The sequence below is a fragment of the Rhopilema esculentum genome, chromosome 7, assembly GCF_057945365.1.
Source record: "Rhopilema esculentum isolate cy_ngs chromosome 7, ASM5794536v1, whole genome shotgun sequence".
Classification (NCBI taxonomy): domain Eukaryota; kingdom Metazoa; phylum Cnidaria; class Scyphozoa; order Rhizostomeae; family Rhizostomatidae; genus Rhopilema; species Rhopilema esculentum.
In genome coordinates this window covers 470660-484742 of record NC_142821.1, presented here as the reverse complement: position 1 = coordinate 484742, position 14083 = coordinate 470660, and the positions used below count along the sequence as shown (strand labels likewise).

General features: G+C 35.7%; 1 protein-coding gene across 1 annotated transcript; it reads left to right on the top strand.

The window, feature by feature from the left end:
* Window positions 1-81: 81 nt before the first annotated feature.
* On the top strand, window positions 82-14027 carry LOC135683583 (PHD finger protein 12). Its single transcript, XM_065198882.2, has 17 exons — window positions 82-320; window positions 3800-4011; window positions 5020-5095; window positions 5567-5747; window positions 5929-5983; window positions 6232-6279; window positions 6514-6646; window positions 6807-6916; window positions 8007-8055; window positions 8438-8572; window positions 8778-9091; window positions 9197-9588; window positions 10232-10314; window positions 11161-11233; window positions 11941-12021; window positions 12690-12772; window positions 13105-14027. The coding sequence occupies exons 1-17, from the start codon at window positions 273-275 to the stop codon at window positions 13489-13491; spliced, it is 2460 nt and encodes an 819-aa protein (XP_065054954.2). The 5' UTR covers window positions 82-272; the 3' UTR covers window positions 13492-14027.
* The last annotated feature ends 56 nt before the right edge of the window (window positions 14028-14083 follow it).

The following is a 14083-nucleotide window of genomic DNA, read 5'->3' as shown; positions in this document are numbered from 1 at the left end:
AGCCATTCTGTGAAGTAGCATTAGAAAATCTATAGAGCACGTTTTTAAGAAAAAGAACCTTGAAAGACCTGCTAGATAATATTCAAAATTATGTTTGAATGTACTCGATTCCCAATTGATTCTTTTTTTACCATGTACGGTAGAAAAACTGGCATTTTTCATTATTTTTTTGTCATTAAAAGGGGTATTGAAAAATTATGCAATCGAGGCTGCTGTTGACACAGGCCTATGCATGAGAGAAGGTTTTGTGAGATACGAATCTATTCTTCGAGATGGAGCGAATTGAGTATGATATGGATACTTCAGGTGGAATAATGGAGGTAAATAACGTAATTTAGACGTTTATTTTTAGGTTTTTAGAACAATATACTTTAGTAAATGATTATTTACTACCATATCAGTGGAGTTTCTTTCGCTGTTTGAGGCCCCTCCGAACAACACTTCAGAAAGCATTTCCTTTCACCCTATATGCGCCAAATAGAACCTTCCTAAGGGAAATACATAATCAGGAACAGCACATGGAAAATACTCCATTTTTTGCTTGAGATACTCGCTATTAGAAAAATTGAATAACTTCAGTTAGGTAGAATCTACACTCATTTTTTTTATAAGAAACAAAGGTCGATGTTGAGTGCTCCAGTTTCTTAATGTTCTGGAAATCTCAATACTCATTGTTTCTTAAGAGTTTCTAAATCATGATCTCATGAATGATGTTATGAAATGTTCGTGACCTTTTTTATCACATCAAGAGATTCGCTTCTGTTCCGATGCTGTATTTAGATGTTGGAAGTATATTTCTATCCCTTGTGTCTTAAGTTCTAGGCCAACAAGGCAATCTTGTTCTTGGATTTTACAAAATTTCTCAGTTGTTCTCAGTTTTATCACGATTTATCAGTTTCTTAATTTTTTTGCTTCGAGTACTGAAGTTTCTTAATTTTTTCTGACTGTCCAGTACTTGTTTCTTATTAGCCAGTTTCTTATAAAAAAATGAGTGTAATTTGAAAAAATTTAGATCTTTGAGAAAAAGATGAGACCAGTGCAAAAATATACTTGTCTAATTGAAATACAGCATCAGGACAAGGCAGATCACTTCACAGAAATGTGACATGCATTTGGCAAGTATTATTGTTTGAAAAATTTCCTAGCATGTATAATTGAATTTGGGCCTATTGCCAATAGTATTGGTAAAATGGATATCATAATCAAAAACTCTCAGAGAAACGGTGAATATTTAAATTTTCCAATGGAAAAAGATGCTGGAGTACGCAATGTTGAGCTTTGTTTCACAAGAGATGTGTGTATGTTGTTGAAGTAATACAAGGTTTCGCAAGATACAGTCATGATCTTATCCACTCAACCTAAAGCCTTTATGTTTTTCAGTTTGTCAGTTGAAAGTGATGTCATATAATAACAAAGTAATGAAAACATAAATGGTTTGATGAATAAAAGAATGAAAATAACTGTTTACCAGTTTGTCATAAAGTGCTCTATGCTATATTGGACAAAAACTGTACACACTCTTTGTGTATAGAACATGACAGTTCTAAGTTGCAACTCTGAGTGTGATCATCGGACAACTGTATGATGAATAATAGATATATATATTTGTGTATGATATATTATAGATATATCACAGATAACTCCAATCTATTATTCTTTTTTACATTTCTTTTTTATTTCTTCATGGCAACCTCTGTCTGATACAAAAAATGTTTCTTATAGACATTGGAATTATATGAAATACCTGCCTGTAATACAACAAATATATATTCCATTAAACATAAGTATGGTTGCAAGTCAATATTCAAATAACTTGTGGCCAGAAAAGATCTTCTTTATAGTTTTACCAGATTTTCTTGAGGCTCTATTCAACCATAAGACCCATGTGAAGTTATGAGCATGAATCTAAATCAGGTTTTAATGAAACAAAGATTGAAAGTCCATAGTTTTTGAAAAATACTTTGATTAGACTAATAACACAAATAACACTTTAAGCCATCCCTACCTCATTAAGTTGAAAGTAGCTGTTGTGTGGATGGAAAAATCAAATTCCCTGTACATAATGTTTTCAGCCTTTGCTAAGCCATGGCACCTTTTCTGTAATTGCAAAACTATCATAAAAATATTCCAGCCAGAAATGCTATGAAACATTAGCTTATCATGAAAGAATAGTTTTCTGATTATTTATTTCTGCCGTGGGATCAATGACACACTCCCAAGGTGTACTGTACTCCTAAGCAAAGCTTTAGATGGTAACACTCTCCAACCAAAATGCTGCATTCTCTCAGTAAAATACAGCCATCATGACACAGAAAGGTCATTCCTCTTAAAAATGGAAGAAGCTACCTCAAGCCAAAAAAATAAACTGTGTAATGTAATGTAGTTGAGCAATAGTCAAAGTGCACTGATTGAGCAAACTCAACAGTCATGTACTTGCATATTTCTGATCAGCCTATTTTGAAATTTTTTTAATTAAATGTGACTTAATTTTAGCCCTGGCTTGTGATACTGCAGATTTATTGATACTAGAAAAAGGGAAAAGCATGCTACAGGAACAAAATATTCACAACCTTTCAAAATCCTAGAAAACAACATCATTTATCATTATCATTTTATCATTTATCATTATCATTAATTGCAACTTATGTATCCGAATCTGTTTCATCCATCTCAGTGGACTTTATTTTTGGCAAATTTCTTTGCAAACATCTTTATCTGAAGTTGATCTTCAATACAATTTTTTTATATGAAAGTTGAAGAAGGGATTCAGCAGCTACTTCTCATTTAAAATTTAAAAAAAAATGCTCAAATGTGCTAGTCTCTATGTGACTTAAAAGCAGAATTACTTTGCATCTTAAAAAATTCTTGCTTTGGTTAACAGACATCCCAATTGAGATTAGCCTGTATCATTGAGGCCTCCTCTCTTATGATTTGTCAGTTGAATTTGAAAATCATTGTAGCTAAAAATTTTGATTTTGGTTCTTGTAAAAGTGGATGATTGAATCTTACCTTTTCGTTTTTCTCATAACTTTCACATACTGGGAGAGTCTAAATTTGTACAATTTATTCAAAACATAAAGATCATGCAAGCTTTATTATTGTAGAGGTTAATTCTGTGTTTCTTATAAAATGAATGTCATCATATCAGAAAGTTGAAAGAAGGTGACAGAGGAGAGAGCAAATAATTTATTTTCAACAAAGCTTGGAATTATGGCATTGCATTTTATTAGTTCCACTTAAGAGATTTTGCTGGCTATGTGCAGTCTTTTCTGTATTGGCTCTTGGACTAAGTATCTGCAGATTCGAACAAAGTTTACTGAACCAACAAAGATCATATTAACACTTTCATTAAATTAAGATATTTACCTAAGCTGCAGAACACGAGAAGAGGTTAATATGATGATTAATTTTATCAACAGCTATTTTTGTAGGTGGCTTTGAAGTTACCTTTAAAATTAAAAGGAAATTTTTGAAAATTTTTAAAAGGGTTTTATTTTTCTTGATTAATGTCATAGAGAAAAGAATTATAGGCAGTTGCCCACCAAGTTGTTTTATTATGTTGAAAGAAGCTCCACTGTTTATTCTTTAATGTTGAATCAATTTTATAACACATACATCTTGCAAATGCCTACTCCTTTGGTGAAGATGTAAAATCATCACATCCAGGAAGCAACTACTATGTGCATAATCACAATGAATCCTTTTTAGGTTCTGAGCTTTTTTAATCTACCCAATATCGTTACAATGTTACTAAGAAGGGGAAATATTGACATTTTCGATTGAATGTTGGTTCTTGTAGCAAATCCAGGCCATTATTGCTCCACCACATTCAGCAGAGGAGAGGCGAAGATACATAAAAGAAAAAGAGCAGAAGGAACAGTCTCACTCAAGGAAGTATGGCAATCGAAATGGCGGAAGGACAGTGAATAGAGATTGCTGTGATAGCTGTCGAGAGGGAGGTGACCTCCTCTGCTGTGACAGATGTCCTGCTTCCTTCCATTTTCAGTGCTGGTAATTCATCTTGATTATCATTTCCTGCTTTCTTCCACAAGGGGAAAAGGAACAAAAGGAAATTTTAGGGATATGTCTGGGATATATGTCAGGGATATTTTATTGTAATTGGGATTGATGTTAAATTTCAAATGTTCATGATGTCAAACGCTGAGTTTTTGATTATTTTAAAGAACCATGACCTTGATCTTTTTATTAAATTTTGTTTCATTTCAATCGTAAACCATTTTGACTGCCTAAATTAGTGCTATCACCTAAAAGCTAGATGCTCTTCAAACAATATGCGTGTGCTGTGATTTTTCTTTGCCTAAAATGAGAACCTGTGGTGTTCTGGCAGCATATTGCGAGGCTGTGGACCTAGGATGAATATTTATACATTGATCCTAGCTTTTTATTCGCTGTTTGTGTTGCTGGAAGAAATGAAAGTTCTTATGATGACAAACTTATAAAAATGATTCCTTTGCTGTTCATCTGCTCTTCTTATTGTTTACACTTAAAGGCATTGAGTCATGATAAAATGGATTGGGTATACCCAACGTGCCAAAATCCGCTGAGTCACGATATTCATGACTGCGATGCTATTAGTTGACCTCAAACTTGTCATATGAACTCACCTCGTACTGATTAACAAAAAAGTTTTCATCAATAGAAAGTTGTCAACAACGGAACAGCACGTGAAACGTGAAACAGCAACGTTCACGCCGAAACCAAATGACCCCCTATGGAGAAGGCCTATTTACCGTGACTCAGTGCCTTTAAACACGAAAGAGTTTTGGTGGAGAAAAAGTTCATAGCTAGCCATGTACCCCATTAAACGTACTTGTACTAGGGTGTCTAGATTCTTCACTTGATTTTTAAAGGAGAAATATATTTCTTAGTCAAAAAGAACTTAGCATTGAAGCTTATAGTAACGGTAGAATTTGAATAACCGTTCAAGTTGTGCTATTTTGTTCGTGAAAATTTTGGTTTATTTAGTAATGTAAAAATTTGGTAAAATTTGTTCTTTAGTAACCCTCCATTAGAAGAAGATGACATTCCCACGGGAGAGTGGATATGCAACGAATGCAAAGCTGCCTTAAAGCAGGTAATGGAGTCAATGCAAATGCTAAGTACTTAAAGTCTTTTTATGCAACCTTACTTGATAGTGAGCAGTTAATTTCAAAATAACAGAATGATAATATAGCCATTGTTTGCGGGCATGATCATCTGTATCCCAACGTAGGTTCCCCTTACATTTTGTGTTGCCAAGTGTAATCAGCCTTGCCAATAGCCATTAGAAATTTCGGATCTTAGTTATTAGAGTTCATCGCAGTACGAATGATTTCACATGCCCCTTCTACTTATAGTCACGAGCCCAAAGTGTACATGAATCACATAATGTTGATAGGACACTTCAAAGGTTAAAAATGTTACGTAATAAACAAGATGAGGGGCAAACCACAACAATAACAACGAAATTCAAAAATTTGTATCAAAGCCAATTTTTTCCACCTGAATTAATTTTCTCTGTGTTTAGAAAGGTGTTCTGATTCGTTGAGTTCTTCTTCACCAACAGGAAAAACAACCAAACAAAGAGGGATCTAAAGAGGAAACTAAAGCCCAAGAACCGATTACGTCACAGTCAGTGGTAAACAAACCAGAGCAAGTCTTCCCTTTTCTTGCCAAGCTGCTCAAAGATAAGAATCCAAAGGAATTTGAGCTTCCGCTAGAGTTGCAAGATTTCACGGTGTTTCCTGGTAAGATTATCTTCACCAGTGTTTTATCGACAGCACAGGTGTTTGATCCTTGTAGAGAAAAACGTCATTTTTTCAGAGTGGTATTATTTTGCAACCAGTTCATCAAAGTTCTGCTTTTCTCCTACCAATAGGCTCAGAGATCAATTTATTTTTCGGATGACAAATTTATTTCTTATTGTAGGAGACAGAAAGCAAAAGACCCAGAAACAAACTGAAAACGGGAAAAGTGGCAAAAGGTGACTGTGGATAAAAATTCTTTACTATTGTCAGATTCAGTCAGGATCTATCTTCCAAAATTAGAATCATGAAAAGGAAAAATCCTGCAAACTTCAAACAAACGATTTTTTCAGTCAAATTAACAAGTAAATATATTCCTGCCAGCTTAAACTGTCTAAGAATTAGCAAAATTTTCATCAGAAGAAGTATTTGCCATGTAATATACCTTTATATAGGATGCCTTAGTAAGGACAAATTTTCTTTTTAGAGACGAGAATGAAGAATACTTTGAGAAGCTTTGCTTTGCATGCTCCAGGTATTTATACTTGATCGTTGTTTTGATACCATCTCGTTTGTCTATACTTCTGTAAATCTTGTATCGGGCTGCACGGCTCAGCAACAGCGATATTTACAATCAGATTTATTTCAATACTTGCAGCTCTTTTGTTACTTTATTTTCTTCAAACCATCAAACTTTGACATATCTTAAAAGTTTTTCTCATTGCACGAAGACTGCTATATTTTACTAACATAGCAATATTTTTGATAGATCAACATCACCCAACTCCATGGCAGCATGCGATTTTTGTCCTCTTGTATTCCACGTCGACTGCTTGCACCCTCCCATGGTGTCCCCACCAGCAAGTTTATGGATGTGCCCCAATCACCCCGAACAGTATGAGGTTGGTTTTTACAAACTGTCCCATTCATCGGGATTGGCTATTATTTTGTTAATCGTTTCTATAATAATTAATTCCCTTGTAGTCATCCTTTTAAACTCCCTCTAGGTCTGATGCAAAATTCAATACTGTTAACTGCTCTACGTTTATTCTCTCCTGCTAGCCCTTGGTAAAAGACCCAAGATACAGTGTGCGAATGGATGCATCCGATGGAATGCGTAAAAACATCAATCAAAATGCTATCGTTTTAAACTTCTTACGTCAGGCAAAGAGGTGTGATATTTATAGACTATTGCCTTCGGCAGCTGTTATTGCCAATTTTTATACGGTTTTAACTGCGCTTCTTCTCTTCAATTTTTTTATAGGAACCTTGATGTGCTATACTTAGTTTGGTGAAGATTTGAGTCATTTGCTAATCTATTGTCGGGTGAAAATCCTATTTCATTTCTTTTCTTAGAATTTACCCTCAAAACCCTATCAGATATTCAATTTACAAACATACTTCAGAGTATACTGCTAATTAAGTGATATGTAAATTATGTTCTTCAGGGTGGATGGTAGTGCAGCAGGAAGTCCTTAAGTTTCCCTTTGAATTATGACCCTAGTGTTCTACTCCTTATATGCCAAGGCACATCTTAGTTTTGCTTCATCAACTCTCCAAAAATACTACTGATGTTTCTACGATGTAAAATCAATTGTTTTAGACGCAATTGACTGAGAAAGGTTACGTTATACATGGTAATTTTTTTAGAGCTCTTTGACCAGGCGATTAAAAGCCAGCTAATTTCAGTTCAAAGAAGCGACAAAAATGCAGTGTTGCCAGGTTTTTTGTGCGCTTCTCTTCTTATTCTACTAAGATGAATTAAAATCCTGAAATTTTGTCTATTGGAAATTCATGTATATCCTGGAGTGATTATGTAATTGAAAATGGCTTTGAATATAAGACGTCAGAATAAAGGTCCGAAAAAACATGATGGAAAAAATATATATATACTCTGAGGAGTGTCAGACGAAAAAGCTTTTAGTAGTATGTTGTGAAATGTTTGCTTTTTTCAAAGCCATTTTCAAGTTCTGTACAGGCAAAAAAATTATTATGTAATTGGCTCTGTATTGTTCTAAATTTAAATCTTACTTTTCTTATTTTTTTACTTTTCTCCTTTGTTGTTTTCATTCTCTTTTCACCTTCACCTTAAACATTTTAACCTATTCCCCATTCTTTTTCAAATTCCCCTTCATTTGCTGCTCATCTCTTCCCTCTTTGACAAATTTTTCTTTTCCTTTTTTTTTAATTTACTCTTATTCGATTCTTTTATATGCCATTTCCGCTCATGTTTTCCATAAAACTGTTAAATCGTCATTTTAGAGAAAGAATCCTTTCAAACAGGCGACGGAAGCTTCAGCGGAGAATGATTGTACGTTTTCAAAATTAATTTTTTCTAACAATAACTTTTAATCTACATATAGAAAAATCGCATTGTTCTACAATTACTTTTATGTCTACTTTTTAATTAATGTTTATGACAGTTTGCAGCAAAGAGGTGAAAGTTGAGTTTATATTCAGCTAGGCCCTTCTGAAGCCAATTTTCTTATAAATGATGCTAAGTATGCGTTTTTTCAATTTTAGATCTATGGATCCATTTGTGAAAAGCAAAATTTAATGTGAATTCGCCAGATGTTTCTGCTTTTTAAACAACTTGGCTTAAGTTGCTCACTGTTTATCATTCCGTAATTCTGTCTCTCTTGATTTGATAATCAGCAAGGGTGTCAAAAGACTTTGATGTCTTTTCTTTTCAGGTCCCCAATGCCATTAAAGAAGAATACAAAAACCCTACGGTTCTCAGGTTACCTTTTCATATCAGGAGTATGATGGAGCCATTACCACCATATGCCAAGCCTATCAAATTACCCTCAAAATCAGAGCAAGAGAAGGTAGTAAACTCGCTAGCGTTTGATGAAGACATTGTTCACTAATCATGACATCATTTTGAGTGAAAACCTGCAATCTTGCATTAGGAGTTTCATAATCAATTATGTCTATCAATATCTACTGAAGTAAACTTAGGGAGGTATCGAGTTTTAATTCAATCACCTTTATAAAGAAATGAAATATTGATCAATTTTTTTTGTATTGCAGTGGTTAAAATCTCTAGTCGCACTTCAGTGTGACATTGTATATGAAATGGCAAAAGCCTCGGTGCCTACAAGAGTCAGCTCCGTGAAAGTACCGCAAAAGGAGGGCGCAAAGGAAGAGGCGAAAGGGGAACCAAAGGGCGAGTCTAAGGGAGAGTCTAAGGGGGAGCCAAAGGGGGAGCCAAAGGGCATCAAGAGTGCTGAGATAAAGACAGTCGAAAAAACAGTTGAGGATTCAGCGGAAATGTCGTTGGAAGCAAACGAAAAAATGCTACTCGAAGACGAAAGTGAAGAAGATGTTGAAATGAAAGATGAAAGGTTTGCTGCATTTCATCTTGATCCGTATTTTCAGTTGTCAAGTCAGAGTCTGATTTGTCAGTTGTTAAGGTAACTTCATTGAAAAAATACACCTTTCCTTTGCAGCTTTAAACCGACACTAAGCAAGATTTCCTCTGCTGAACCAATTGAAGCATCTTCAGATAAAGTATCTACAGCTATCAAAAGTGAAGATAGCGTTATTTCTAAGGAGAAAACAGAACAGCCCAAAGCAGCGGCTGTGTCAGGTAGCAAAACGGTCACAAGTGGGCCATCGCAAAAGATCATTATCCTAGCAACTCAACCGGCATCAAAATCATCAGGGATTACGTCAGAGTATCCTTCGACATCCATTCCAACATCCCAGGGTGACAGCACGACTATATCATCATGTGCACCAAGTGCAAAATCAGTTGTAATCAAGAGTTCGTCTCACGGGCAGACATTGCCGACTACCGGAACATCGTTTGTGAGCAGCATAACAACTGATTCATTGCAAGGTATTACTTATGTTACACAATCCGTCTTAGCATATGTCTCGTTTACTAGTGCGTATTGAATAGATTCGTTGTAAACAAAGTACTGGAACGATCGAAGTGTTTAAATCGATCCTAAGCAAGCAGTTTCAGGATCTCACAGAGACGGATGATGATAAGAGGGCACTGTATAAAAATCTGTCACTTTTTTCGATTGAATTTTCGGTTCCATTGTGGTATCTGAAACTGTATGAATATCATTTTTACCTACGTATTTGTCCTTGTTAACGTTTCCAATGCTGTCAGACGCGTTAGAAGTTTTATTTTCCCGAATTATTTTTCACGTCATTGGTACCTCTTTGCAGCTTTTGGAACGCCTCTCGTGCTTAGCTCTTGCAGCTCAGTATTTCCAATACAATGAGTGGATTCCGGACAAAATAATTGAGATGTTCAAAGGAAATTACACTTTTCAAAAAGAGCAATCAACGCCCCTCCCCATTTCAATGATGTAGCTTTTATTTGAATTGGTATTAGACTTTTAAAAAATTTTCTGTTTGTCTCAACAATTTTGTTGAAGATTTCAGGTATGGAAGCTGTGCCGTGAAATATAGCCTATATGTTGGTATTTTGAATTAACTGATTAGCTTTGTGCTTCTCTGTGTTTCAGATCCACTGCTGTCTCAGTTGGATTCAAGATTAGTCAAGGTTCTTGCTTTTCAGAGACTGCAACAGCTACTCGGCCAGTCAAAGGTAATAGCCTTCTAGTCTTTCATCCTATTGTTCTTCAACCCCGGATAGACCAAGTCTTCTCCTTGCAAATTTTTAGATTTATCGAAAATTGTTTTTTCGAAGAATAATTAACGAAGCTATCAGAGATGTGTCTAGAAGTGCAATAATGTAGCCGCAAATCAGTGGCGTAACGCAGTTTCGAGCACCTTAGTTCGACAATTAAGGCCCCCAACCCAACGGAGCCTCCAGATTATATTTATATCAATGTTTGTAAGACCTCGATCAAGTTCAATTCATCTTTAAAAGTTTATAATTTCTTCAACTGAAGCTTTTATTACTCAGTCCCCCTAGATAACTATTATCTTTTTCAAATCGTGCTGCTGTTTTTGACAACCCATGAATGGGGCTTTCTTGCGGTCCGTCTCAGGTTTTTCCTTAGGGCCCCAGATCTTCCGATTCTAGAAAAGCAATAATTAATTGATAAGAGAAAACACAGTGAATAATCAACACATGAGGTGGCTGTCTCAGCTGCTGATCATAATAAGTAGGATACTCCTTTAAACGATGTGAGCTTAACTGAGGGAGAGGAATTCCAACTCGGGATGACAACAGACGAAGTTTTCAAAATGATCGAATCAGATATCAAGAAGCATAACACTGGAAAGTCACAAGACATGTCCTTTGCTCTTGTCTTTCTAAGATTGCAATACGTTATCAATTTGATATGTAAACAATCTTTTGGTGGTACAAAACTTGAAAATGGCTTTGAAAAAAGCAAACATTTGAGTAAACTAAAGCTTTTCGACACTCTTCAGAGTTTAAAACGTCAAACATATTAATTTGATATGTTGGCATCCTATTTCTCAGGCACCTCAAGCGCCCAACAAAAAAATAACAGCAGCTGATATCCAAGAAATACTGGCAAGCAACCCGCCTCGAGGTGACAACTATGCTAATTTATCCACTACCGGCTAATTAACCCCTAGATTTTTCTTGACTAGGACTTATCCATTCTCAAGATTCTTCATGGTGTTGTGGCGACGTCACAAAAATCTATTTCTATAATTTTTGAATTTGGATCTCGTAACCTGAAAGCTCATCGTCAAATAACTCATAATGTGCAAAACCAGTTGAATTTGTTACGGATGGGAATAGGTAAGGCCACATGAGCACAAGCTCTTTCCCTATAAAACTTTCCCCATAATTTAGTCTATGTCCATTACAGTAACCCGTTAGCAAGCTGAATCCTTTTGGGCCATACCATGCCTGATTTTCGACATATGTAACTGATTTTGCACATTTAAAAGTACTCCATGGTGTTATTTTATGTTTTGTGGTTAAAACATTTTTGAAAATAATTTTTGTGACGTCATACTTAAAAGATCTCTGTTGCTAAGATATTTTGTATTTTTTTACTCACAAGTTCATTCTCAAAAGATTGATTTTCTGCAAGTGAAGCTACCATTTTAACAAGGACTAGTTTAAGAAACAAGTGTTGCTAACAAAACTACAATTTTTATATTTGGATACCCAACCTTTTATCAGCTTATTTTATATTCCTTCCTTGGGTCATTTTTTGTGTAATAAAATTCTAATTTTTAAAAAGTTTTTATATATCTATTATTGTTTGTATCTCTGTGGCTTTAGGTCGCTCTATAGCAGCCCTGTGTCCGCTTAACAACACGCAGACGGTGCAGATGGTAAACAGGTCGATCGATATCGGACAGGGTTAGTCCTTACAACTTAATCTTAGTTTCATGATTTTCATCTGGTTAATGTAATACCGTTAAAAGGGCTATCCAATCGAGTCATCCTACTCAAATCACATTTGTAAACTGCAGAATGGCTCTACATCTGGGTCTAATCTGTGCAATCAAGCCTAAAACATAAGCTAAAGAAATAGAAATGATTTGAATTGAAGTAAATAGCTGTAAATGATTTTATACATCGACTAACGTTGATATGAATTAATAATGTAACCTAATATACGTTAACATAAAAACATATACTAAACTCACAGTTTGACAATAACAGAGAGTGTTTGACAATCAGCTCACATGGAAATCCATTTTATGGTTTGCATGCTTTTTAGTCTCGCCAGTTGCTTCTGAGCTACAGTCTATCTGAGCTACTGCCTTACAAAGCTTCTCTCGTGTTGTGTCCCTCCCTAGCTGAGCTACTCCCTACCTTAACCTCTCCCTAGCCGACTTCCTTCCTGGCTGTGCATCTCCACAGTGATGCCCCCTTCAAGCTGATCCCTTTCTTAGTTTATTTGCCCCACCGTAGTTTACGTCCTACTTTTCTGCGCATCTCCTTACCTCAGCTCCTCTCTAGCTGACCCCCCTCCCTAGCAAAATATCTTAGCCTGATTTGCTCCAAGCTTTTTTGTCTTGCAGGTTCCGACAACGATGTGACCCTAGCCCAACACGGACACTGCAACTTCATATCAAGCAAGCATGCCTGCATATTTTTCGATGAGGTAAATTCAGTGGATTTTGTTTCTTACCAATCTTTAAATGCCACTCACCATTGAATGTCAAATTGAACGACATCTGTTACAATTACTTGTTTCCGACTAATTTTGTTTACTTACATAAATGGTCATTTTTTGTGACTAGCGGTTGCGAAGTATACAAATCTAATACTTGAAAAGAACTTTGACGAAACCTAGTTTATTAACGGAAATTTGCAGATAAAAATTTATTTCCTTTTTTTTTATTGACATGATATTGAGGGAAAAATTCATCAACTTACATAGACCTATTTTTTCAAAAATTGGTCAGTGAATTTGATGGCTGGATTTGATTTTAGGAGACGAGACAGTTCGAGTTACTGAATTACAGTGAGCATGGAACGATTGTCGACAACGTGCTGTACTCATGCGACTTCTCTGACAAACCAAACAAACACATTACATCAACCAGCGCAAGAATGGACCAGAGCTCAAAGGGGCAGGAAAACAGCAAGAAACCGCCAACGCATCGTACAACCAGAGGCCACGGCGTTCAAAAGATAGTCAACCCTTGTGGCTGTAGAACCAGTGGCTCGAGTTTGATCGGTGGGAGCGGTGCAGGCTGGGAAGGGACTGCTGTGCTTCACCATGGCAGCTTCATCAAATTTGGCTGCTTGCATTTTGTGTTTAGCGTTGCAGAAGCTGCAACCAGGAAAGTGCAGCAAGACAGTCTCAAAGTGAAGTAGTCTCGAAGTGAAGTAGTCTTAAAGTGAAGTAGAATTGACCGCTTTTAACTGTGTCAATATGCCCATAGTAATTTTGTAAGTATGAAGTCGTAAAATTTAGTGTATTTGAATAACAAATTTATTTAGATGGATAATTATCATTCCTAGTTCTTCATTTCCCAAAATGTTTCTTTTTTAAGCTGATCTACAGTCCACGCATGAGATTACTGAAGTAGAAAGGCTTTACAAAGATAATGATTGGTTGTCTTAATTTCATAAAAAGCCCTTAATTTTTATTATTTCTTTTTAAACCAGCTTTGAAAACCTGCCTGTTTCCTGTTTGTTCTAAGAAATTTCATCGAAGCATGATGAAATTGATTAGCTATCAATCTGAACCAATGATACTTAAATGACACAGCGTTCGTTTATGCAACATTTGAAAATCAACAATCGTTTCACAACCAACAATCGTTTCACAACCAACAATCGTTTCACAACCAACAATCGATTGACAGCTAAGAATCGTTTGACAGCCAACAATCGTTTGACAGCTAAGAATCGTTTGACAGCTTTCAATCAAATTTAGAATGAACTACTGTGCTCCAGGCTAAAA

What these genes read in the sequence shown, in the direction of transcription:
- LOC135683583 (XM_065198882.2), top strand. Translation starts at nt 273, where the DNA reads ATGGAGCGAATTGAGTATGATATGGATACTTCAGGTGGAATAATGGAG. An exon ending in GTCGATCGATATCGGACAGG is followed by an intron (nt 12,022 to 12,689) that starts GTTAGTCCTTAC and finishes TTTGTCTTGCAG; the next exon opens with GTTCCGACAACGATGTGACC. An exon ending in CCTGCATATTTTTCGATGAG is followed by an intron (nt 12,773 to 13,104) that starts GTAAATTCAGTG and finishes ATTTGATTTTAG; the next exon opens with GAGACGAGACAGTTCGAGTT.